The sequence below is a fragment of the Boleophthalmus pectinirostris genome, unplaced genomic scaffold (genome assembly GCF_026225935.1).
Source record: "Boleophthalmus pectinirostris isolate CB_2022bp ecotype Guang Dong unplaced genomic scaffold, ASM2622593v1 HiC_scaffold_9, whole genome shotgun sequence".
NCBI lineage: Eukaryota > Metazoa > Chordata > Actinopteri > Gobiiformes > Gobiidae > Boleophthalmus > Boleophthalmus pectinirostris.
In genome coordinates, this window is record NW_026571541.1 from 855,312 (window position 1) to 881,070 (window position 25,759).

The following is a 25,759-nucleotide window of genomic DNA, read 5'->3' on the forward strand; positions in this document are numbered from 1 at the left end:
CATGTATCAGCTGCACTATAATAATAATTTTTAATTACATAACCATAACTAATTCTTCATCATAAACATAAGTGCGCCTGTTATTCTAGTGGAGATGTGTGCACTTTAAAAAGACCACCTCATGACATCATCAGGTGGCAGGAGGATTTTCAGCTCTTGAAAAGGACATGAAATAATGTCATGATTACTGTATTTTCTGGAGTATAAGTCGCACCAGCCAAAAAATGCATAAGTGAAGAAGAAAAAAACATATGTAAGTTGCACATTTGGGGGGAAATTTATTTTATAAAATCAGAGACCAGGAACCGACATTTCCTGTGTAAAATCAAGAGGAGGCGCACCAAACATGTGTCTGTGTGCGTCTCGTGTGTGATGAATGTGTGTTTGGGCACATACATGAGCGACCACTGCTGATAGATGCTCGGCTTTATTGTGTTGTTACTAAAGACAATACAGCAGCGTGTAGTGGCTTCGATGACAAAAGCAATGTGTCTGCTGGGAAACTGGTTATCCACGGGGTTTAACAAAACAAAATATATACTTAAATTGGATAAAAAGTGCTCAAAATGGCCCCTTAAGTCAAGAAACCAATTACCGTATTTTTCAGATTATAAATCGCACTGAACTATAAGTCGCACTTTTTGGGGGAAATTTGGTTTATAAAATCAGAGACCAGGAACCAACATTTCCTGTTGAAAGTCAAGTTGTAGTAAAAACAATAGAAGAGAGAACAACAGACTGTTAACGTCACATATGAACAGTTCTTCAGATAAACTATAACATAAACAACAGAACAGAACAAGTTTAACCAAACTCTCCATCTCACTCCAAATCACTAAATCACTTCAATTCTTCATCCTCGGTGTCACTTCTGAACAACTCGCCTCGACCTCCGGAGGTAAACAGAGCGACGCTTCCTCTTCTGTGTCGCTGTCGTCAGACTCAGCATCAGTTCCAGTTAGAATTATTCGGGTCTTTCTGAATCCCGACAGGATGGTTTCAGTGTCACTGAAGTCCAGACTTTGTCCATCCATCCAGTGACTTCAGGAAAGTTTCATGGTGCATCCTCCCAGTGTCACAAGTTTCTCTCTCACTCCAAACTTTCTTTCTGCTGCTCGATTATCGTTTTCAGCTGCAGATTTCATGACTTGCAGCTTGTAATCTACAAAATCGGAATTTGTTTTTGGGGCATTTGTGTTCAGTCTTCTCAGTCGTCTTTATAAGTTTGTTTAAATGTTAAAGAGTTGAGTGGTGCAGAAGTAATGGTGCGATCGACTGACATGATACAGACAGAACAGAGGCTCTTTCTGCAGGAGACATGTGCAGTAGAGTGAAGTGACAGTGGTGCAGGAGGAACAGGAGCAGCAGATCCTCACACACAAGACTAGAACCTCTCACCACTTTAATACAGAAGTCGCACCAGAGAATAAGTCACAGTCAGTGTTGGGGAGTAACAGATTACATGTACCGGAGTTACGAAATCAGAGTACAAATTATGAGTAACTGTATTCAGTTACAGTTACTGTTTCAGTGAGTGGTAATTGGATTACAGTTATTTTGTTGAAATAAATGGATTACACGGCGGCATTTTCCTGTTTTCCTTTTTTCGTGTTTTTTTCGTTTTGGGCTATACCCCCCTTTTTTTGGGGGGTAATTCCACTCATTGCCGGAAACTAAACCAGGTCTAAACTAGATCTAAACCAGCTTCTAAACCCAGCTCTAAAACAGGTCTAAACCAGGTCTAAAACCAGGTCTAAAACCAGGTCTAAATCCAGGTCTAAAACAGGTCTAAACCAGGTCTAAACCAGGTCTAAAACCAGGTCTAAACGGTCTAAACCAGGTCTAAAACCAGGTCTAAACCAGGTCTAAAACCAGGTCTAAAACCAGGTCTAAAACAGGTCTAAACCAGGTCTAAACCAGGTCTAAACTAGGTCTAAACTAGGTCTAAACCAGGACTAAACCAGGTCTAAAACCAGGTCTAAACCAGGTCTAAACCAGGTCTAAACCAGGTCTAAACTAGGTCTAAACCAGGACTAAACCAGGTAAACTCTAAACCAGGTCTAAACCAGGTCTAAAACCAGGTCTAAACCAGGTCTAAACCAAGACTAAAACAGGCCTAAAACAGGCCTAAACCAGGTCTAAACTAGATCTAAACCAGGTCTAAACCAGGACTAAAACAAGATTTAACAGGACTAAACCATGCTGCATGGACCGTGTTTCCTCCTCTTCTATCAATAATATTTTTAATATGTTTAAGTAAAGTCTGGGCTTTTTATTTTCTTTTAGCAGATAAAACATCTTATGTTAAGATCCTAGTCTTTGCTTCTCTACAGCAAATCAAGTAATCCAAAGTATTCAGATTACGTTACTCACTTTAACTTAATGGATTCCGTTACAAATTACCTTTTGGGATATGTAATCTGTAATCTGTAGGGGAATACATTTTAAAAGTAACCTTCCCAACACTGGTCACAGGAAACACTCAAACCATGAAAAAAAGTATGACTTATCCTCCAAAAAATACATTACTCAAATATGGAAGTGAAATTCTAACATGGTCAAGCATTACAGGAGCCCTTTACTTTAAACTTGTGTACGTGCGTTGCCAGATTGGGTGCAGTTTTGCGGGTGTAATGTTGTTGAGTGGAAGCGGGGGACACATGATGGAAGATGAATAGCTGCTATTGATTGTGAAATGGTTTTACAGTTTGAGTTAGCGTCACATTAGCGTAGCTCAGCCGGGCTCGCAGACGCACGTGGACGTTTAGACCTGATTCGATTTAGCCTCGCTCATCTGCCCTGTCCCCTCGCTCCGTCTCTCCATCAACCCCCAGAGGAATATCTGTTACTCCTGACAACACGGCCGACCGCTGACGTGATTCAATAAAGCTGATGAAAAGAGTGGGGGAAAAAAAACAAGAAAAGAAAATGTCGCTACTGAACCGGTTAATGGCTTCTTACATTAAACGTGCACGTGGAGGGTTTGCTACATGCTTGTCTCCATGGAGATGTTATCACTTTGTCTGAAATGTAATATTAAACTTTTCTATCTGGCATTTATACATTTTTTATTGTGACTAAAACAGTAAGAATGAAGATGAATTGTGTGCAGCGTCTCCTCTCCACAGATCTGACCTGTAACTTGATCTGTTGACAAGTTTCGTGAATGCAAACTCTCCACTAGAAAAGTTACACAGTGCACCTTTAATATGAACAGATACGAGTTCAAATGCAGTGAAGAAGGGAGTATTTTTAATAGTTTGTTTAGTTATTTGGATTTTTTATCATTTATTTTGCAGATTAAATTCTCACTTCATTCTTCAAAATATTAATAATGTTTTGGATTTTTTAACCAAGGTTTTCTCTCGGTGAGGTACAAAAAACTGCACTTTGGCCAAAAAAAATTCCAAAATAACATTGCTATAGTAGAAAAAAAGTTATAGTTGGCGAAAAAACAAAAAAAAAATACTTAACCTATCTAATAAGTTTCAGTTTAGTTGTTGTCCCCTCTCCATTTGCTCTCTGCACTAAGTCACTCCCCCTTCAGAGCGCTATCACAACATAATCACCATGTATCGCACTACTGAAACTACTGCACATCACATCAGGTTTGTGAAGTTGTAGTATATTATTTAGTATCATGTTTTTTTTTGTTTTTTTTAAAAATATATTTATGGAGAATTGTCATGTGGGAGCAGGGGGGATGTAGCATTGTGGGCGGAGCCTTGGACCAGAGTCTTTCACCGGTTTGGGTACCTGCAAATATTTGCTGAAATGGGCGTGTTTTAACATTCTGGAATTTTATGGGCGGGTATGCGGGTGAGTAGTATATACAAATATACAGTATATATATATATTAGACCAGACATGTTAAACTCAGGCCCGTGGGCCAAATTTGACCTGTGATATAATTATATTTGGCCCGCGAGATCATATCAAATATGTATTAGAGCTGCCCCACCGGCTACAGATCGACTATAGAGACAATATTTATTTAAAATTGTGTCATTATTTTATATTCTGCTTGTTCTGGATTCAGTGTTTAAGCAAAACTATTATTAAACATGTATTTTAATAAGAAAAGGTTTAGCATTACATAGCTTGAAAAAAGAGAAAACATGCAGATGTTGTTGAAATTTTTCAGTAAATATTGAGTTTGGCCCACGACTTAGTCCCAGTTTTTAATTTTGGCCTCTGTGAATTTGAGTTTGACGCCCTGTATTAGACTATCATGTTCAAATTGTGGTAATCACCAAAAAGGGGCGGCAGTAGCTCAGTTGGTAGAGCATTTGCCCACTGATCTGAAGGTTGGCGGTTTGATTCCAGCTCTCAACATAAACATCACAGGTTGAGTGGTCAGATCCACTGACCCACAGGTTGCTGGTGTGATTCCAGCTCCCACAGATGAATGCTGTTGTTGTGTCCTTGGGGAAGACACTTAACCCACCTTGCCCACAGTGTCCATGTGTGTGACCATTTAATCACAGTGTGTTCAGTCAACTGCAAGGGGCTACAATATTTAAATTAGAGCCTACGTCACTTAACAGCGATCGTGTCAGTTTTCGCCCAGCAGCTTTCATTGTTTGAGCAGCATCGACAAGACAGATGAGATAAAAGTTTAGTTTGGCGAGTGGTGATTTATCACTGGGCACGGGTGAGTAACGGGTTGAATATTAACGGGTCCAGGTGGATGTGGATTTACTTTGATATAATCAGGGGTTAGCGGGCGGGTGTGGTGCTTTACTACGCCGTACTGCAAGTCTCCAAATATGGACCCGTGCAGGACTCTGCCTTGGACAGAACCTTACAGCTCACCATAACGAGGGTTTGAATAGAGCCAAGTAGAGATCACTACATTACTCAAACACATCTAAAAGCTCATTATAACATGGTAACTGCAAAACAGTAAACAGTCAACTGGAACTAAAAAGAAACAAGTGTACACCTAAGAAAATGGCTAAAAACTCCCCAAATTATGCTAATCAAGATGAATATTCTCCACGAGCCGTTACCCCTGATGACACGGCCGACCGCTGACATGATTCAATAAGGAGATGAAAAAAGTAGTCCCTCCGCCAGCAGCTGTCAGCGAGCCAGAGCGCGCCGAGGCCCACCTTAAATGAATTAGTCCTGCTCCGTGCTCCGCTCCTCTGTCTGACGGGCGACCGAAGAGAGAGTGGTGAGTTCTGAATGGACGAGATGATGGAATTAACATCAGCACTTTGAGACACACAAGCACACACACACACACACACACACACACACACACACACACACACACAGACACACACACACACAGACACAAACACACACAGACACACACTGATGACATAAGGTTTGGTTTGGGATGGACGGAGAGACAGGGACAGGACATCAGCACTTTAGAATGGAACTTAAAGTGATTGTGTTGGGAGATCAAGAGCAGGTCATTTTATTTTATTATTATTAATGAATTAAATTTGATGTAATCCATGATCTGATTTAGTTTGTCTCATTTTTGTGTCTGTCCTTTAAAATTACCAGAATTTGTGCATTATTTCATGTTTTGATCTTTGAATTACATTAACTACAAATCAGATGTTACCGTTTTCCCAAATATATTTTTTTACTTTAAATTAGATTTAATGTGATGTTACTCTTACTTGAGTACATTTTTGGATGCTGTACCACCTCTGATTGTAGTTTGGATGTTCTACCTCAAGTCCAGTCCTCCAGTTAGGTTCCACTTTTGTTGGAGCTTGGTCACTCAGCGCTCGTGGTTGTGTCAGTTTTATTGTTTGACGGGGTTTATAATGCAGAGAACATGTCTGAACCTTCTCCAACCACTGTGACCTGACCTCCTCTGTGTTTGTGTGTGTGTGTTCTTCTCCCTCACAGGTCTCTGACTCTGGCATCTACACCTGCGTGGCCACCAGCTCCAGTGGAGAGACATCCTGGAGCGCCTTCCTGGAGGTCAAAGGTAAGAACATGAATGTGGGTTATCATGGGTCAGTCTGAAAAGGATTCTGAAAGGATGAGACGGTGTAATCCTTCATTTGGCTAAGAGTGGTTCAGTGTTACATTGGTGGTCTCCTGGACGGTATGTTCACTGATGGAACTGGGAGGAGTTTTGCACTGAAACTCCTGCCCCAGCTTACAGTACACTTACAGGAGGAAAAGTCACTGCACTGTTATTGACAGACACTGAAAAGACAGAACAGCAGGAGTTTAGGAGGTCGAGATCTCCATTACATCTCCTTCTGTGATCTAAAGTTTGGTAGTTCAGATTCCGCTCCTGGCATAATAAAACATTATTGGTAGAGCGGTCAGATCCTCTCAATCTTTTTGTTTTGTCCATGGGCAAGACTGACTCCTTAATGTCCGGGGCTTTGACTGAACTGAAGGTTTAAAAGAGTTCCATAAGTTTGTCTATGCATCGTTTTGACCGTTTCCTTCATGTGTGTGTGTGTGTCCCTCAGAGTCTGCCGGGGCCGTGGTGGTGAAGGGCCCGGAGGAGCCGGACCTGCCCGGACCCCCGTCCAAACCTCAGGTCACTGATGTCACCAAGAACAGTGTGTCCCTGTCCTGGCAGGCAGGGACCTCCACCGCTGCACCTGTCATCTCCTACGTCATCGAGGCTTTCAGGTACAAATACAAACTTCTGGGCAACTTTGCAGCATGATAATAGTTAAATAATAATGAGAGCAAAATACTGAGCTCCTGTATCCACGTGACTAAATATGATAGTGTTGCCTTTTTCAATACTTTATCTTAAAACCACTCAGATTAAACACAGTTATCCTAACCTAACACAGGTGAGAGTATAAAGTATAATAGATATACAGTAGATCACGTAGATTTCACCATAATTCTGTGATATCTGGACATCTGGTTTACTTTTTATCTTCCTATATCATCAAAGAAGGTCCTTGGAGATGTTTGTGGGAAAAAACAAAACAAAACAAAAAAAACTTGTATTATAAAGCCCAGTACCTTTAACGTTTACTGATACTGACAGTTTAAATGAGGTGAAACTGATAAAAAACAAATGTGCAGATGAAGTAGCCTAGTAGCAGCTAAATCACTCATGTCAGTGTAATAAACACTGATAAACGATGGTTTATCTTTAGTTTGTGATTTTATTTTTCCACCATCAACATTTCTACACAAAAAGAGGAACAAGACCAGTGTAAAATCTGCAGTGTGTTCATCTGAGGTGTTTCTTCACTGTGCATGTTGTGCTGTGCTGTTGCAGTCAGTCGGTGAGTAACAGTTGGCAGACCGTAGCAGAGCACGTGAAGACCCCTCACTTCACCGTGAAGGGGCTGCGTCCAAACACCATCTACCTGTTCATGGTGCGAGCAGTCAGCAGCCAGGGCGTGAGCGACCCCAGCCCCATGTCCGAGCCCGTCAGGACGCAAGGTAACAACTACTGAAAAACACACTCTACATCTTTGTCTGTGTCTCATTATGACACATTTTTAACATCTGTGCTGTTTAAATGTGATTGTAAAACCTCACTCTAACCTCTGACTGTATTTCATTGACAGAGTTGGTACGATTATTTGAAATGTTCATATTAAGAATTGTTGAATTGGACAGTTAAAATGGGCACTGCTCATACTGAAGTGTTTTTTTGGTTTAGTCCAAAACTGCATCTGTAAGGGACAGATTTTATTTTATTTTTTACAGTAACCCACAACAACCAGTTCAAACAAGCAGAAGAGATGATGTAATAAGCCATATATTAGTTTAGTCACTGTGAAGCATCTCTATATCTGAGACACGTTCTACAAATAAGTGACTGTGTTTGGATCGGCCCAAAACTCTGGATCCCTGTAGTGAACAGATTAATGCTGATGTTGTGTCTTGTGTGTGTGTGTGTGTGTGTTGCAGACATCAGCCCTCCATCTCAGGGTGTAGACCACAGGCACGTGCAGAAGGAGCTGGGCGAGGTCCTGGTGAAGCTCCATAACCCTGTGGTCCTCAGCCCCACCTCCATCCAGGCCACGTGGACGGTAAGTCTCTGTCAATACTTTTACATCCAGAGAAATCCCAGTGCGTTAAACGACTGAATTCAGCTCGTCTTTGCCCCTACACCTGTCAGACCTGTCACCGTCTAAAGCAGCTCAAATAGGTGTGAATCATAAACTGTACATGGACATAGCTAAACTGCCAGCCACCATGTTCTAGAGCGTTCTTTAACTCTAGTGCTACAATCTGACACAAACATCTCTCCTGTTAAGGTTAATGTGTATTGTGCTCTGTCCCTGTCTCATAAATAAACTAAATAATAATAACAACAGGAAGTGAACATTGGCGCGCTTCCAACTTCAACGACTTCAGTGACTGTGACAACAAATTCGTCGCCCCTCTCTGTGTAACTACTGCTGTGATACTCGTTATTTTGGTCTTAAAATGTTTTTATTAACCTGCTCTACATGATCCTGGTGTTTTTATTTCACTATTTTGTCTGTAAATAAATTCCTATTCCTAATATGGAACTCGGCTCAGAATTCACCCCTATGACTGCTGGCCTCATGAGCTTTATTTGACTGGAGCTGAACACTATGAGTGATGTCACACTTTGTCCACTTTTATATACAGAGGTGTGAATGGGGGCTATGAAATGTTCTGGTACATCGAGTAATTTAGCATTATCTTTTAAACTTGGCAGCCATAATTGCTCATAAGAAACACTTAGATAATATCGTCCAAAATCAGAAGCTTGTTTAGTTAGACGTTTAGAACAGGGGTCTCCAACTTGTACCTCAGGAGCTACCGGTAGCTCTCCACCTGCTATAATGTAGCTCGTTAAGGAATTTCTGAATTACTTGTATTGTGCTGAATAAGTAAAATTTGATGAATCAAATGCTTTTACTGTTGTACATGTGTCATATTGATGCCAGACTTTGTACACTAATAAATCGATAATGGATTATGTTTTATAGGCATCTAACTGTACTTCATCGAAGGCTTACCGTGGCTCTTATACTGTATATGCTCAATTTTTTCTTACTACTAAAACTAGTAGCTCTTTGGCATTTTCTTTTTGTAAAAGTAGCCCCCCGGAGGAAAAAGGTTGGAGACTCCTGATTTAGAAGCTGAGACGATCCTGGTGATGTGGGACTTGCGACTCTTGTTTTCAGTGTTAAAAGTGTTTCTTCAACCTCCACTCAACCTCACACACTTTTAATAGTTCTAATCAAAACCTACCCACTCAAAGAAGGACCAAAAAGTAAATTATACTGTCTCTAAATTAAGACAATTGGTGGGTTTCAGATGACATCACAACATATCACAACATTCTATAGATTAGTGTTATTTCATACAGACGGGGGCAGATTTTTGTTGCCGTACACTGAGTTCATTGTGTCGAGAAACTCCTAGAAGTGTTCAGGTTCAACATTTGTGAAATTTCCTTTTGGATTTTTCATGGTAAAGTACAATGTGATCAGTAGGAAAAACTGTTCTTGCCCTTCATCTGGTAGTATGAAATCATCACATTCTAGAATCTGAAACCACCAATATTAAAACTGTACTGGACCTGACAGACCACTAGAAATAGAAATAAAAACCAGTTTGAGAAACACTGATATCATTAGCGATGGGCGACTGGAGCCTCGTGAAGCATTGACACCTCAGTCGCAATATTGTCTCAAATGGTTGGACGTGTCTGAGGCTTCGGAGAAACACTGACCTCTAGTGGACAAATTTAACCATCGGCACGATGCAGGTGTCTCAGCATCGATGAAGTATTGTTAGTGTTAGTATAGTTGTGTGCAGAGCAACACCGTAACAACAACAACAATAATAATGATGATTTAAAATAATATGTAAAGAGCAACATAAATAACATGTTGTAAATAAGAAAATAGGTGTTTCCTTGTTAGGTGGAATTAGATCAAAGTGATGCCAAACCATGGATCACTTTTTTCCACTTGTAGATGCCATCGAAAATTAAACAAATGCCAGAAGTCGTCAAAATCACCACTAACCTCACACAATACTCCTCACTACCCAACACTTTTAAGAAATATTGGTGCATCTTTTATACTGTAGCAGTTTAGCGCTTGTCAAACCACAGAAGTGCGCTGAACACTCTGTTCACGCAGAGTGAATAGGAGGGACCGACACTTCGACGCTTTGGTCACGTACGTAACAAATGCACAAACCTGAATTTCCATGTGCAGTAGTTTGCGTTACTGCGCTCTGACGGGGGAGCGACTTAGCATGAGAGCAAAGGGAGTGGGGCGCATCAAAAATGAAAATTAAACTTATAACACACGTGAATATAACATTTTCAAAACGACAAACGGTGATTAAACCCCATAGAAGTAAAACGCCACCGCTTTAATTTCTCCAATCTCGCTTTTGTTTATCGCTCGTAATAAAAAATAATTCATCATTTTTGTCAGATTTTATAATGCCATCCATAACTGTTATTTATTGTCGTCCGTATATTTTCATAACACAACACACGCACTATGCAAATGATTCTCCTGACTGCATTAATATAACATGTTCACATACATCGTGGTCGTTTGAATCGCGGCCACGTTCACACAAACATATTTGCCAAACACAAAATGGTGCATATATTTTCGGCGTATTTTCATGTAAATCCCGTCGGGGCATATGTGTATTTAAAGTATCACGTGTAATTCGCTGACAGAGGCTAATGCTGCGTTCTGACCAATCACACGCGAGCATCACGCCGGCGTGTTTACCGACCCGGCGACCTGCCTAATGTGTCGCTTTATGACTCAAACGTCCAATCACGGCTCAGCGGAATGAAGGAGGAGACTTTAATGAACGAGAGGAGAGGAGGAGGAGTTGAAGAAGAGGGGAAGAAGAGGAGAGAAGGTGGAGAGGAAGGAGAGGAGGAAGGGGAAAGGTGGATCAGAGGAGAGAGGAGGTGGCTGGAGAGTAGGATTGGAAGATGAGAAAGGTAGAGGAGGAGAGAAGGATGAACAGAGGGGAGGTGGAGGAGAGGAGAGGAAAGGAAAGGAGAGAAGAAGAGGAGAGGAGGAAGAGAGAAGGAGAGGGGTAAGGGAAAAGAGAGATGGAGTCAAGGAAAAGAGGGGCAGGAGGAGAGGAGGAGGATGGGAGGATGAGGAACGTAGAGGAGGGTAGAGTAGGAGAGAAGGATGAGTGGATGGGGTAGGAGTGGAGGCGAGAGAAGAAGGACAGAAGGAGAAGTGGAGGAGGATGGGGAAGGAGAGAAGAAGGAAGGGAGGTGGAGGAGGATGAGGAACATAGAGGAGGGTAGAGTAGGAGAGAATGATGAGTGGAGGGGTAAGAGAGGTGGAGAGATGGATTAGACGAGTAGAAAGGAGAGAAGGGGGAGAGAAGAAGGACAAAAGGAGAAGGGGAGGAGGGCGGGGAAGGAGCGAAGGAGGTGAGGAGGGAGAAGAGGATGAGAAATGTAGATGAGGGTAAAGGAGGAGAGAAGGAAGAGTGGAGGGGTAGGAGAGGAGGGGAGATGGATTAGAGGAGTGGAAAGGAGAGAAGGAGAGAGAAGGAGAGAAGGAGAAGGGGAGGAAGGCAGAGGACCAGGAGAAGACTGGGACGAGATGGGTGAGAGATGGAGAAGAAGAGGAAGAGATGACTGAGAGATGGAGGAGAAGAGGGAGAAATGGGTGAGAGATGGAGAAGACAGGGACAGGATGGGTGAGAAGAGGGGGAGAAGAAGGAGAGATGGATTAGAAGAGGAAGAGAGGCGCAAGAGATGGGTGAGGGGTGGAGGAGAAGACAGGAATGAAATGGGTGAGAAGAGGAGGAGGAGAAGACAGGGAAGAGAGGGCTGAGAGATGGAGGACAAGAGGAAGAGATGGGTGAGCGATGGAGGAGAAGATTGGGACAGGATGGATGAGAAAAGGAGGAGAAGAGGGAGAGATGAGTGAGAGATGGAGGAGAAGACGGAAATGAGATGGCAGAGAAGAGGAGGAGAAGGAGAAGATGGGGACAAAATGGGTGAGAAGAGGAGAAGGAGGAGGAGACGGTGATGAGATGGGTGAGAGATGGAGGAGAAGATGGGGACAGGATGGATGAGAAAAGGAGGAGAAGACAGGAACGAGATGGAGAAGAGGTTTTAGGTTGAGCGTGAGGAAAGGACATTCATCTGTGTGAGTGACTCTTGTGTCCGGCTCGAGCGTGTGAGAAAACCTGAACAGTTTTAGTGTTAATCCTGTACTCAGCGCTGTGTTAACAAGCCATCAGCCTGATGGATGCTCCGCCGCCGCAACTGCCTCCACACACACACACACACACACACACACACACACACACACTCCATAAATAAAACCCAACTGGAATAAACATCAACTCCACTTTAATAACGAGAAAAGCAAGTCTAAGTATGAGCCGGCCAGAAATATGTCCACGCTAACTTATTATCCACACTCGTTTGGACGTCAGACTAGACCTGGAGGAATGATAATCTTAATAATCATAGACTGCATTTATAAATGGGCACAGCGAACCCGCTAGCCGCCGCCAAACAGGAAGTGAGTGTGGAAGCTGTACCATTGTGGTTACAACTTTTTTGCCTTTTGAAAAATAGTAGCTCCTCTCTGTGTAACTGCTGATGTCAGGCTCCTCATGCTGGTCTTCAAATGTCCATATTAACCCACTCTACATGATCCTGGGGTTTGTATTTTGCTATTTTTTTTCCATAAAGTAATATGTGAACATTAATAACAGAGCAGTCAGGTGTCATCATTCCCAGAGGTTGGTAACAGGTAGCGTTAGAAATAGGTTGGATTGACAGCTTTTTGTTAGGAAAAACAATCCTTCCTTGACCAGAAATGGAGGCTTCAGACATCATCTGTCTCCAACAACTCCACCCTCAAACCTAAAACAAAGACAACTACAGAAGTAGCCAGGTCAGGTCCAGAGGTGTGAAGCACTCATTATGGGCCTGAAAGAATCTATTAATATGTCCTCTCACTCAGTAAAGATGAATAGGCCGAGCTACAAACAAACAGAAACTGTAAACAAGTAGGTGTGTTAGTTTCAGAGGAGTTTCAGTGTAGTTAGCTCCTCCTGCAGGCAGATATAAGAAAGAAGAAACATCTTGGATGAGCGTTCGTTTGTCCAGTTGACAAATTGAATTTCTCCTTTCCTGTGGGTTCTACCTGGACAACTGAGGAATTCTCCACACATCATGACAGCTATAGAGTTGTTAGAATTTCTAGCTTTGAAGAAGTTGCCGATACGATAAATAACTCCATACACAGGCCATGATATGATACATTTTGCTATACAGTGTACTTTTGATTCAATATGATTCGATACGATATATTTCAAAGTCAGTTCGCTGCAGTTCATTGAAAAACAAGGGCTAAATCATGGTTGTGATACTAAAAGTCTGCTAAGTCTGCAAAGTCACTAAGTTTGTGAAAAGTTAAGTTAAGTTAACACTTATTTTACTCATCAAAAACTGTGAAAATGTCAACTGTAGCTGTTATACAAAATAATTTAGTGAAATATACCTAAAAATACTCTTGGCGATATATCAATACAGCAGCCCCGATATCGATACATCAAATGTATCATCAAATTAAACCTTATGATATATATCAAGATTTCAATATTTTTGCACACCCCATTTAACAAGGGGCGTTACCTTCAACAGCCCCACTCCTGATTGGCTCATTGGTTGCTATGCTAAACACATTCGAAATTTCAAATCTGCTAGCCTTGATGAGCTTCATTTAGCTGGATGCAGGATGTTTTGTTGTCTGCAGTAATCAGTTGATAATTGACAGTTCTCCTTTGGGTTAGTCCTTGTTTAGACCCAGTATCACAGTTGTGTAGACGTGTTTTAGACCAGGTTTATTCCCACAGATCAGTCCTGTTCTAGACCTGGTTTAGATCTGGTGTTACTCAAAGGTTCGAACATTTCCTCAGGTGATAATATAAATGTTTGAGACCCACTGGTGTAGCCCGTTTCCTGTTCCCCGTGTCACTTTTGCAGCTTGACGTCCGTCTCGTGTCCCACCTCCTTGTGCGTGTCAGGGCTTCATATTGATGATGCATCAGGGACGCAGGCGGTGCCCTTAAAGAAACCATTACGGGAGAGCTTGAGTGCTTAAGTGTGCCTGGGCTCGGGGTTAGCACCGTGAGCTAATGCAGCGGCCTCATTGAGCTAAGTGTGTCTAAGCAAGTGATAAAACACACATTAAACTCACTACTGCCCCCCACAGAGTCATCAGGGTATATTACTCTGTGAGGAGTGGCAGTGAGGGTGGTGGGGGGGTTAGTTTGATGGACAACAATGAAAGCACTCCTGGGTCCAACATTTAAGAAACAGATTCAAACTGTGCAGAAGTATACACAAAACACACTTTTTTATGAATGCCCTACTTGCTTTTTAAATTTTTACTGCTCTGAAACCATGCTGACATCTACTGTGAGCGGGCTTGCATCTCCACAAACTTGACTTTTGAAGTTAAAATATAAAATCCCTACCACTACTACTACTACTACTACTACTACATTTTGACTCCTACCGTATTTTCCGGGCTATTAGACGCTCTGGATTATAAGACACACGGTTAAATGGTCTATTTTCGAACTTTTTTTTCACAAATAAACCACACTGGACTTTAAAGGAAACCCAACAGTGTGATGGGTGAGTGGTTTGGTTTGTTTGTTCGTTCACGGTGACTCTGGGCTTTGTTCAGTTGTGGCGTGTAGGGAGGGTGCTGTCTGGGACCAACGGATTGTCGGCGTGTTCGCAGTGACTCAGTTGTTCAGTCGTGTCTAGAAGTGGCACATTGCACTCGCTTTTTCGGTTCGTTCCTCCATTCTGTTCCTCGTCGGCGTGTGTCTGTGATGAGTGTGTCTGTGGGTGTTTTTCGCTGTGTGGTCGCTGTCTGCTCCGTGTGTGTTTGTGTGTTCTGCGAGTGGTGCAGCTTTGTAGTTTACTCAAGTTGTGCTGAGACATCCAAGTGGATTTGTGTATAGGGCACTCTGGATTGTGGGGCACGCGGTCGTTTTTTGAGGGAGTTGGAGGCTTAAGAGCGTGACTAATAGCCCGAAAAATACGGTACTTAATTTTGAAGTGTAACTACTCTGCTGTATTAAGGGCGATTCAGGCTTTGACGTGCTGGACGTCTCTAGCTGGAAGCTTTTGCATTTAAGTTTAGACACCCCAGATCCTACATCTTGGACGACCTGGACGAATGGGAGTAAATCCTTGATGCGCGTCCAGGGCGTTCATTACTCTGGAAACAAGTGCCATTTCCCGTCTTTTCCCAAATCTATGGCAAACCAAGCTGAGAGAGACTTTAGTGTATTTATTACATAAAACCATCAGTGGAGGAGATCGGCTCGGCAGCTGCGGCATGTATATGTTTATAATCCACTAATGACACTGGTTTAGTCTTGGTTTTGACCTGGTCCAGACCTGGTCCAGTCCTGGTGTAGTCCTGGTTATTATTAGTTTGTACGATCATAAACGATAAACTTTTGTGACTTCATTAACATTATTATTAGACTAAACACTGGTTTAGTCTTGGTTTTGACCTGGTCCAGTCCTGGTGTAGTCCTGGTGTAGTCCTGGTGTAGTCCAGGTTTAGTCCTGATCTAGTCCTGGTCCAGTCCTGGTCCAGTCCTGGTGTAGTCCTGGTGTAGTCCAGATTTAGTCCTGATCTAGTCCTGGTCCAGTCCTGGTGTAGTCCTGGTGTAGTCCTGGTTTTAGTCCTGATCTAGTCCTGGTCCAGTCCTGGTGTAGTCCTGGTGTAGTCCTGGTTTAGTCCTGATCTAGTCCCGGTCCAGTCCTGGTGTAGTCCGGGCGATCGGCTCAGTGGTGTGTATATATTTCAACTCCGCTAATGACACAGCATAGAATTTCTTGTTCTGGTGTTTGTGGCTCCCTGCCCCAGTTTCCGGGTCTCTCTCTTTCTTCTTCTTCTTCCGGACAGTAACATCACTACGTCACTGGATAGTCGTCCCTGATCCGTTGACGAGGCGCGTCTGATGCCAAAAGTTCAGAATGTTCAACTTCTAATGCCAACGTGTCCAGAGCGTTGATGCCTGAACACTCAAAAACGCAGAATGCCCGAGATGCACATCCACATTTGGTGTCCACTTTACAAGTAAACTGGACATTTTAATGCTCCAGTCTGAAAGGACCTTTAGACTTTTTAGACTTCTTGACTTTTCCTTTATTTGAATGCATTGAAATTCTTATGATTTTGATGAAATTGTTACTTTTAAGCAAGATCTTTGACAGTTTTCCTATAAGATAGATATGCTTATACCAGCAGTTCTCAAGCAACTGTTGTCAGACCATAAACCAGAAGAGTTCTATAATGCACCTGTAATAGCATCAGTGTTGGTGTTAGTGCGGGGGTCTAGATCTACTAACACAAAGCAGGAGGTTCTGAACTACATTTGGCAAGATATAAAATCTTAACCAAGCTAGAAACTTGTCTTCCCTCTCTGAACCTGTTCTCTCTCTGTATCTCCTCTGGTCAGGTGGACCGTCAGTCTCAGTTCATCCAGGGGTACCGGGTGCTGTACCGGCAGGCGTCGGGGCTGCCCGCTCCGGGGCCCTGGCAGACTGTGGAGGTGAAGGTGTCCTCTGAGCGCAGCGTGGTGCTCACTGGGCTCAAGAAGGGCATCGCCTACGAGATCAAGGCCCGGCCGTACTTCAACGAGTTCCAGGGCATGGACAGTGAACCCCGGACGGCACGCACCACAGAGGAGGGTAAGGACCAAATACTACGACTACTTTAAATACTGCTACTACAACTACTGCGACTACAAATATTACTTCTGCTGCTACTGCTGCTATTACTACAAGTACTGGTAATACAACGATTACCCACTGTTACTACTGCTGGTTCTGCAAAGATGGTTGGATTTCTAGTTAATCTTATGAAGGTTAATGTGCATACGACAGGTTTTCATGTTTTTCTAATTCTGACTTGGTTTGGTGGAGAGTACCTGTGGTCAATATTTATCATAGTTTTACATCATTTATATCAAGAAAAGTTGAAAAATACTTAACACCTAGTTCTAAAAAAAGGAATATCTACATCATTCAAAATTCCTTTAAAATTCAGAGACAATTTTGTGTACAAGGAGTTCAAACATCCATTTAAGAAAAACAGTGTTATATTTACCACTGTGTAAATTAGTCAAGGCAATTCTTTTTTAAATTGACAATGAGTTCTGAAATGGAGAATGTTTCAGGGAGTCATTTGGACTGGATTGAGATTCTAGGTTTTTATACTGCGCTATTACCCAATGTTTTTGTCTGATGTACTGAGCCAGCTTTTCAGTTCTGATACTAATACTTAGTTAACCAGTACAAGTGTAGGGATGGAAAATAGTGCTTGTTGTGATGCTGTCAAGTCTTTACGCAAGAGATCCACTTGTGTTGTTTATCCTTCAACACACGACTGACCAGCTTTGTATGAGAAAAGTTCAAATGTTCTGAGACACTGTTGTCCAGCCAGTAAACAGTCTTATTACATCTAAAAGACCTTTTTTCACAGCAGCCGGAAGTGCACCGCTGTAGGTTTGTGGAACTTCCAGTTAATGGTTTTCTTTGGCAAAATGTGTGTGGAAATGTCTACGAAGAATTTATCTACAACTGTCAAGGTAAGAAAGATGAAAGCTTAAAGGAGAACAACCACGACACATTAGTGACACACTGAACAAAACTAATGTTATGATCCTAGAGATGTCTCACATCTGAACTGCACACATCTCTATCTATGCAAATATCCACCTCATGAAATTGATTTGATTTTAATTGTAGAATTAGTGTGAGTGAACAAGGGGAAGATGGCCAAAGTGGTCAAAGTAGGAGGCAGATGACACACACACACACACACACACAAAAAAAGGTATGTTTATGCAGAGAACATTTTTATTTTAAAAACAGACTTCTGGAATTCACCAACAAAAGTACAAATAGACAAAAAACTCAAATCAACAAACACCAAACAACCTGCACAGAAGTCTCTCCCTAATTGATGACACCCACTTTGCTTTTATACCCCCCAGCAGGAAATACTTCCCCCCAGGTGAGTATCCTGGTAACTCCCAAAGCAAAAAAGTCCCCTTTCGAAATAAAAATGTTTAACATAAACTAAAGTGAATTTAAAATGAGACAAAGGCCCACTTTGTCACAAAGTTCCTTCTGTTTTATTCATGACCATAACATTAGTTTAGTTGAGTGTGTCACTAATGTGTGTTCATTGTTTCCTCTAAGCGTTTGTCTTTCTTCTCTTGATAGTTGTGGATAAATTCTTCATGAAGAATGTTTATTCTTTGTGGAGCTTGTTGGTTAAAGATTTGGTGATGGGGCAGATTTATGAAGATGGTGAGGAAACATTTTCACATATTGCCATAGAAAACCATTATCCCTCTCAGGCTCAAATTCATTTTTAGTGTCAGAAAAAATCTGATATTTGGGGAAAATTATCATATGGGGTAGTAATATACAATCCTGACTTTTTTATCCTTTGTGAACCAAAAAAGTATTTTGCACTTCTGGCAGGCCGTTTGCGTGTAGCCGTTCTTGCACAGTCTGCATCGCCCACGTTTATCAGCATGGATGGGAAAAACGGCTCCTGAGTAAAAAAAGCTCCTAAAATATGGATGTGGAGTAAATAGGTAATTATCATTTAGCTGTTGCAAATCTGCAACGCCTGCCTGGAGAGGGGTAACCATAATTTCCACAAACTTACAGCGGGACACTTCCAGCCATTGTGAAAAAAAGGTCTTTTCGATTTAGCTTTTGTTTTTGTATCACCGCTGATATTTTATACCTTTATCTGTACATCCCTAGATACAATCTCCCTACCTGGGGTTGTTCTGTCCTGTTTTTCTCCGTTCTCTTGTGTAACATGATGGATAGAGTTTATATAGAGTGTAGGACTGCATGCACAAGTCCTCCTCAGAGCTGACCAGTGTCCAGTCTCACACGTGGACCTGCTGCTGGTGCTGTGAGACTGTCTGTGTGAGGTGTGAGGAGATGTGTGAAGGAGATCAGTCCAGACATGAGAGAGAGAGAGAGAGACTGTGTGTGTGTGTGTGTGTGTGTGTGCCTCCTCAAAACTACACTGTTCTACACTGCCAACTTTACAACACGATCTGATGAGAGGTGTCAAGTATTATATACACTTCGTCACCATAGCAACCGAGTTTCACATACAAAAGCACTTACAGTAAAAACAATACAGCACAAAAAAGAGTTAAAGAACCTTGGACTAAACACAAAATATCACATCATTAGAGTATATATGGAAAATTTTAAAAAAGTGTGGTGTAAACTTCGGTGTATGATGTGTGATTTTTCAGAGGTAGAGGCTGAGGAGGCTCACGGTTTTAGTGCTGCTTGGTTTGATCCAGTACAACTATCATGCAGTACTTTTACTCTAAATGTCTGTACACATTTATGGGGTTACGAATAGTCAAGAGAATTCCCTCATGGTTTTATCTGTGTGATCTAACTCTAAAAGTGATCTAAAAGTGATCTAAAAGTGGTCTAAAAGTGGTCTAAAAGTGGTCTAAAAGGCATACCCGTATACACCACAACAATGGGACTTCATCTAGATCTAAACCTGGACTAGACCAGAACCAAACCAAGTCTTCATCAGGACTTAACTGGGCTCAAACAGCACCAAAGCAAAAAGGATGCACCCTAAGATCCTGCGACTAAGGCCACTGCAGCCTGAAGTGACCTAAATTTGATTTTTTGGCCCCTATGTTCCTGTATCTGATCTTTTAATGACAGTCTGAACGACACAGATCTGATTTTTTGAAATGCGACTCAGGACACTTGCATATGTGCTCCTGAAACCGATACATATCTGATCTTTTGACATGCGACTTCAGTTTGAACGGTCAAAGTGCATTCATCCACCTACACGTTATCAACAAGCCACAAACGTCACTATTTTGCGCTGAAGTAGGTGAAAATTGTTAATGAACTCTGTGTCACTGAAGTGAAGCACATCACCACTCACCACTCTTGGCTCCGTCTCCACATCCACACGTTCCTTTCAACTGCCCCACAAAACGCCACAGCCAAAAACCTAATCCGTCTCCTTCTCAATCTCCTCCTTAAAACAAGTAAGTTGTTTATGTTCTGGCTCCGGTACGAGAGGAACTTTAAAATCTCCAGGTGCTCAATGCTGCGTCCATGTTTGGACAACTTCTGTAAACACAGAGCACGCTCGCTGAGGTTGACATCGTCGTGTCTCCAGTGCACTTTTGGGCCGTTTAATGTTCACACTGGAGATCACATACAAGTCGCGATCTCGCAAAAACATCGGCCCTGCAGTCTGAACGTAGCCTAATACTGTATATTGTGGTTAAAAAGAGCAAAAACAAAAGTATTGTTTGCGATTCACACTTGTAGGTGGCAGTCGCTTGTAACATTTGTCTGCTAACCCAAAGATACAGTATTTTCCACCCAAAGACGCTTGAAGTCTCGTGTGGTTTGAGAGAATAGTGCGGACAGAGTGGACAGCAGACCGTAGAGAAGTGTGTGGGCTCAGACACTTAAACATCACACATAGAGAGTGTGACAAAGCTACACTATGTATGTCCTGTTACTGACAGAGGAGAAGAGAGAAGAGAGGAAAGAGAGGGGAGAGGAAAAGAGGAGAGGAGGAGAGGGGAAGCGACAGGAGGAAAGGGGCAAGAAAGGAACAGAAGAAGAGAAGAGGAGTGGAGGGAGGATGAAGGGAGTGTCCAGACAAGACCGGACAGCAGTTCTCTCACTGTGATAACAAGACACGTTCTGGAGAAACAAACTTTCATATCCAATTCTATATATTTTCAACACTTATATTCTAGTGAAAAGGGGAGCAGCCTGTTGACACCAAAGTACATCTGAAGTTCACTTTCTTCACTTAGACTTGACTTCTGAAAAGTGACGTCTGTCTTCATTCTGCGAACAAACTCCAAAGAGCATGACTGGATGTTCTAAATGTATATTTAAAGGAACAGTGTATATGATTTCATAAATGTGATGTAACCGTGTCCAAAATACAAGGGACTTAGAACGGTCACTCCATAAACCCCAGCACCTGCACCAGTCATGAGTCAGTGCTAGTGCAGCCTCTGCAGCTCAGGGAGGAAATTCTGGAGGTTCAGATCTTCACATAAAGTCTGTCCATAAACTGAGAAAGAGACAAACTTGGATGTGTCTCTATCTGCAGGTGAACCCTTCCAGCCTGACTGTATCATTTACGATACCTGGGAATATGTTTTATGTAACTGTGCATAACATTCCAACCATAAAATATAGATAATTACTTTTTTTCTTGCTGAGAGTTGCAGCTTTCTGAGGATATTTGCAGCTTTAGCCTACTTTACACACTGCTTAATGATGTAGAGAAAACAAGTGTCTTTGTTTTACCCCAAACTCATGTGCTCCATCCATTTTGATTGGACCAAAGTTTGCCAAAGAGTGTAGTGAGTCAAAATGGTCCATGCTCTGAGCGTCTGTGTTCAGAACAATTGAAAAAGCCGCTCTAAGTGCAGCTATTTCTCACATAAATGGCAAATTATGCATCTTGGTCTGTGTAATTGTGCATCCCTTGCTATTTTTATTTGAAAAGTTTAGGTTTAGGTTAGGTTTAGGTTTTTCAGTCTGAATTTATTTTCCTTTTTTGGTTGTTTGTTTGTTTGTTTTTTTCATTAGTATTTCTGGTCCTGTAGTTTTTATTACAGCCATTTGACACAACTACAGCAGAGGATTGTGAAATAACAGGTTGTACTGAAAAAAATAACACTGCATTAGGGGGTAAAAGGGGGAGTTTTAAATGCAGCATTAAGATGAAAAAAATCCTGGTGAGGACAAATGTACTAAAATTGCCCTTAGGTCTGGACGGGTTAAGACTCTGAGGACACAGGTTCAAATGTGACTGTAGAACATTTTTTAAAACTTAAGAGATTGATATGAGTGCACGGCAGCTGTGAAAAGTAATTGCACGACCCACTTTGTACTTGAGTGTGAGAGCAGGTGTGATCAGAACACACCGGTGTGGATCCTGCAGCGCTCTCGGCTCTGAGACCTGTGCTGTAATCTAAAGGTGACGTTTTAATCACTTCAGTCCGGACTATCAGTCTCTGTGTCCTGTCCTGATCTCCCCTGGTCCCCGAGGGTCCTGGGGCTGTGTGTGTGTGTGTGTATGTGTGTGTATCAGCCGCTGCAGCAGGGACACTGTATATGTGGAGACCTGTATATGTGCTGAGCGGCGACCAGAGTGGAGAGTGTTTAATGTGAATATGGACTTTGAAAAGTGACCGTTGTAAGAATGATTTCTAACAATTCAATGTGTTTACTGAATTAATGTAAGACTACAATCATATATACTCTTCCTTTCTTATATTTGTATTCCAAATATGTGTGTAAATTTAGGTTTTTTTTATGTGTTACTCTGAACCTGCTAGTTACCAGAGCCTTCACCTGCAGACAGAGACACATCCAAGTTTATCTCATTATAGGCAAGTTTCATTGTTGACAAAAGAGCACGTTGCATGCTGGGAATTATTTTGGTCGGCGGCAAGAAACACTAATTCAACATGACAGGACGGAGCGAGAAAGCACGTAAAGGGTATTGATCCTGGTTATTTATCCACTCTAACGGCAGAGGACACAAGACCATTTGACCAGAAATTGGTCATGAACATCGACGGACGACAAATCACCCTTTTCAACCCCGACAAAAGGTGGACCAAACCAAATTTCTGGTCTGAATCGCCAACTACCTGGACAAATATTCACTTGGGTGATATCCACAATGACTTGGTGGAAACTCCTGGACCATTCACAGCAGAAAAGATGAAAACCTCCAAGAGTCTCGATGTGTTGTTGAACTTGTTGGAGTCCACGGTTTGTTAGGATCTTCTACATTTGCTCTGCGAATGTTTGAAAGCCGTTTAATTCACCGTTAGCGGTTCTTTTCACTCAGAATATGAAAAATATATTTTCCTTCTTCCGTGCTTCTATTTGTGCATCCGATAATGTAGCAGGAATTTATCATTATCGGGGATAAATACACGAGGTTACGCACTGTGTTTGACGCTACCGTGTTTCTTGCCTCTGACCAAAATATTTCCCAGCATGCAACACGCGCTTTTAATAACAATGATGTCAGCTGAAACTCACCTATATTGTCTCAAAATATGGACAGGTTGTGCCTCATGTGGAAGTCCTTTTTAGTACAAATTTGAAAAAGCTGCTAGAAGGAGCCAACAGTATCACAGCTCAGTTATTTTGTTTATTTTATTAAGTAGTTTTGGATGAATCTTGCAATTTAAAGTGTCCAAATGATAATGATATAGATTCTAACCAGAGCAGACACAAACACTGTTGTAAATTCACCAGTATGACTGTTAGTTCAGTAATGGTTCATTTAGTTCAGGTTTTCCCAGGCTGCTCACGGGTCCTTGAAAGCACCATGGTAACACTGTTACTGCTAGACTAATACTGCCCTCGTTTATCCATCAGATTCCCACTTGAATCTTAGATATGATGTCACGTCTTAACCATTTTATTATGTTTGTCCAACTTGGAGAAAAATGTGGACACTAACTGGAAAGCTGTTGTTGCTTCAGCACTGGCCGAGTACCAGGCTCCAAAATAAATACTTCGACTACACAACCTCGAGAAAGAATTCAGTATAAATAGTATAATTCAGTACATTAGTGAAGTGAAAGTGTTGGTGTCACGTGATGGTCGATCATTTTGGCACGTTAGCAGGAAATGGGCTAAAAACATGACCAACACGACTACTGACTACAGACAGGTAGATACAGACGCAGTAAAGTATTGCAGTAATACAGATGCAGTAAAGTATTGCAGTAATACAGACGCAGTAATGTACTGCAGTAATACAGACTCAGTAAAGTACTGCAGTAATACAGACACAGTAAAGTACTGCAGTAATACATATGCAGTAAAGTACTGCAGTAATACAAGTGACTAAAATTGTCATTTAAACTAAACACAATGAAAACAGTTCATACTTAAAAGTGACATTGGGCACAACTGTCTTGGATTCTATTTTGGAATTCTTGCTCAAACTCCTCTGAGTTCTTCTAAGTTCCCCTGTCCGAGGAAAAGGGGCGTGTCAGTTGTCTGTTGGTAGGAAACATCCTCAGACCTCCCGGTCGAATGGATAATCAAACTCACCATTAGATCATGACCTTTAACCTTTCTAAGTCTGTGTTTATGATAGAAGTGGTTTGTAAATATTTATATGATTGTTTCTTCGATTGTTATTTAATGTTCTGATGCTAATTAACTTCATTAACTGGATTCATTTAAGAGTAATGATCGGTATACATAAGCTGATTTATATTACACTTTCAGTTCGTAATATGATTTAAATGTGCATATAGATAACCAGATTAAAGGATAGATAAACAGACGGATAAAAAGATACAAGAAAGAACATTAAAGCTCCTCAGATCCATTCAAGTGTCCGTCGTCGCTCTGTCACTGGAGTATTATTTGGATGAAGTGTCCCAGCGTTCACAGTCTACAGTCCTACACATCTCCAATCAGCACAATATGTCTGCTTTAACATTCAGAGTGAGAGATGATTTACACAGTTCTTCTCTCTTAAGAGCCGATCATGTTTTCCACAGCGCTCCTCCTGCTCCTGACTCGACTAATGCGTGTTGATGTGCGCTGTGAAAATGACATATCCTCACGTTTACATGTCCCATTTGTTTTGGTGGGACTGTAGCGGCACATTTGCCCGGCCCATCACTCAGAGCGGCTCCGGGACTCGGGGTCACATTGGCCCCTGTCATACATCACCCCGCTAATGGCTCTATTAGCGAGCGCTCCCCGGGCCGCTAATGAAAAACGCCTATTGTTTAGCGCAAATATGCATGCTAATCAGCTGGCTAAATCATTCATAACATTAACTTTGAACGACATTGCCTTTTCGCTCGCTCGCCGCTCACCTGGATGTAATTGAACACCAGTGAGAGTAACAGTCTGTACATAACATCCCATTTATAATCGGACATTTGGTGTGATTAGTTTTACATAAACACCAAATAATGTTTTATTTATACAAAACTATTACAAAGCTGAATTTAAACGTCCTACATCACACAAAATGGACTCTTGTGATCTTTAAAACATCACAAACAAACCTGGAGTTGTGTTTTGATTCATTCACACATGTTTAACACACAAACCTGCACATTTAGGCTGAGTTCTTCTCTCAAACAGGAAACACTCAGTTACACTTTGTGATGTCATTCTGGAATTCCCAATCTCTACTGAACTAAGGAAACTAACTTTAGCACTGACATGGAAAGAGCACTTTAGATATTATAATTGTTAAATGTTGATGTTGTTGTTTTATTTTCTAAATGTTATATTCTGTTGTTCTTAATTTAAAAAAGAAATAAAAAAAAAATATTGTACCGTGAGATGTATATCGTGAAAATATTGTACTGAGAGATTCGGATATTCTTACATCCCTAATTGTGAGCCTCCCCACCATATCGTGAGCTTTCTCACGATATATCAATAAACCATCTAAAACAGGACTAAACCAGGACTAAAACAGGACTAATCTTGGACTTGAGTGAGAGAGAGCACGAAAGCGAGTGAGAGAGTGTCTGCAAAAAGCGATGGTGCAACAGCTGCACTGAGCCCCATGCGGCCGCTGGAGCCAGAGCTCCGTGCAGCGTGGAGCACCGGCCCCAGTGCGGTACTTTCGTCTGTGGTCACCTGACAGTCTACGGGCGCACCTTTGGGCCAGTCCCAACAAAC

The 25,759-nt window shown here is 41.8% G+C and overlaps 1 protein-coding gene across 1 annotated transcript in view; it reads left to right on the forward strand.

Annotated features, from left to right (window-relative positions):
- Positions 1-25,759, forward strand: part of robo2 (roundabout, axon guidance receptor, homolog 2 (Drosophila)) — a 423,708-nt gene that overhangs the window by 295,916 nt on the left and 102,033 nt on the right. Inside the window, exons 11-15 of the mRNA XM_055147808.1 lie at positions 5,878-5,959; positions 6,459-6,624; positions 7,235-7,401; positions 7,876-7,997; positions 16,468-16,699. Of these exons, the coding sequence (XP_055003783.1) occupies positions 5,878-5,959; positions 6,459-6,624; positions 7,235-7,401; positions 7,876-7,997; positions 16,468-16,699 (769 nt within the window). The remainder of the gene's footprint in view (positions 1-5,877; positions 5,960-6,458; positions 6,625-7,234; positions 7,402-7,875; positions 7,998-16,467; positions 16,700-25,759) is intronic.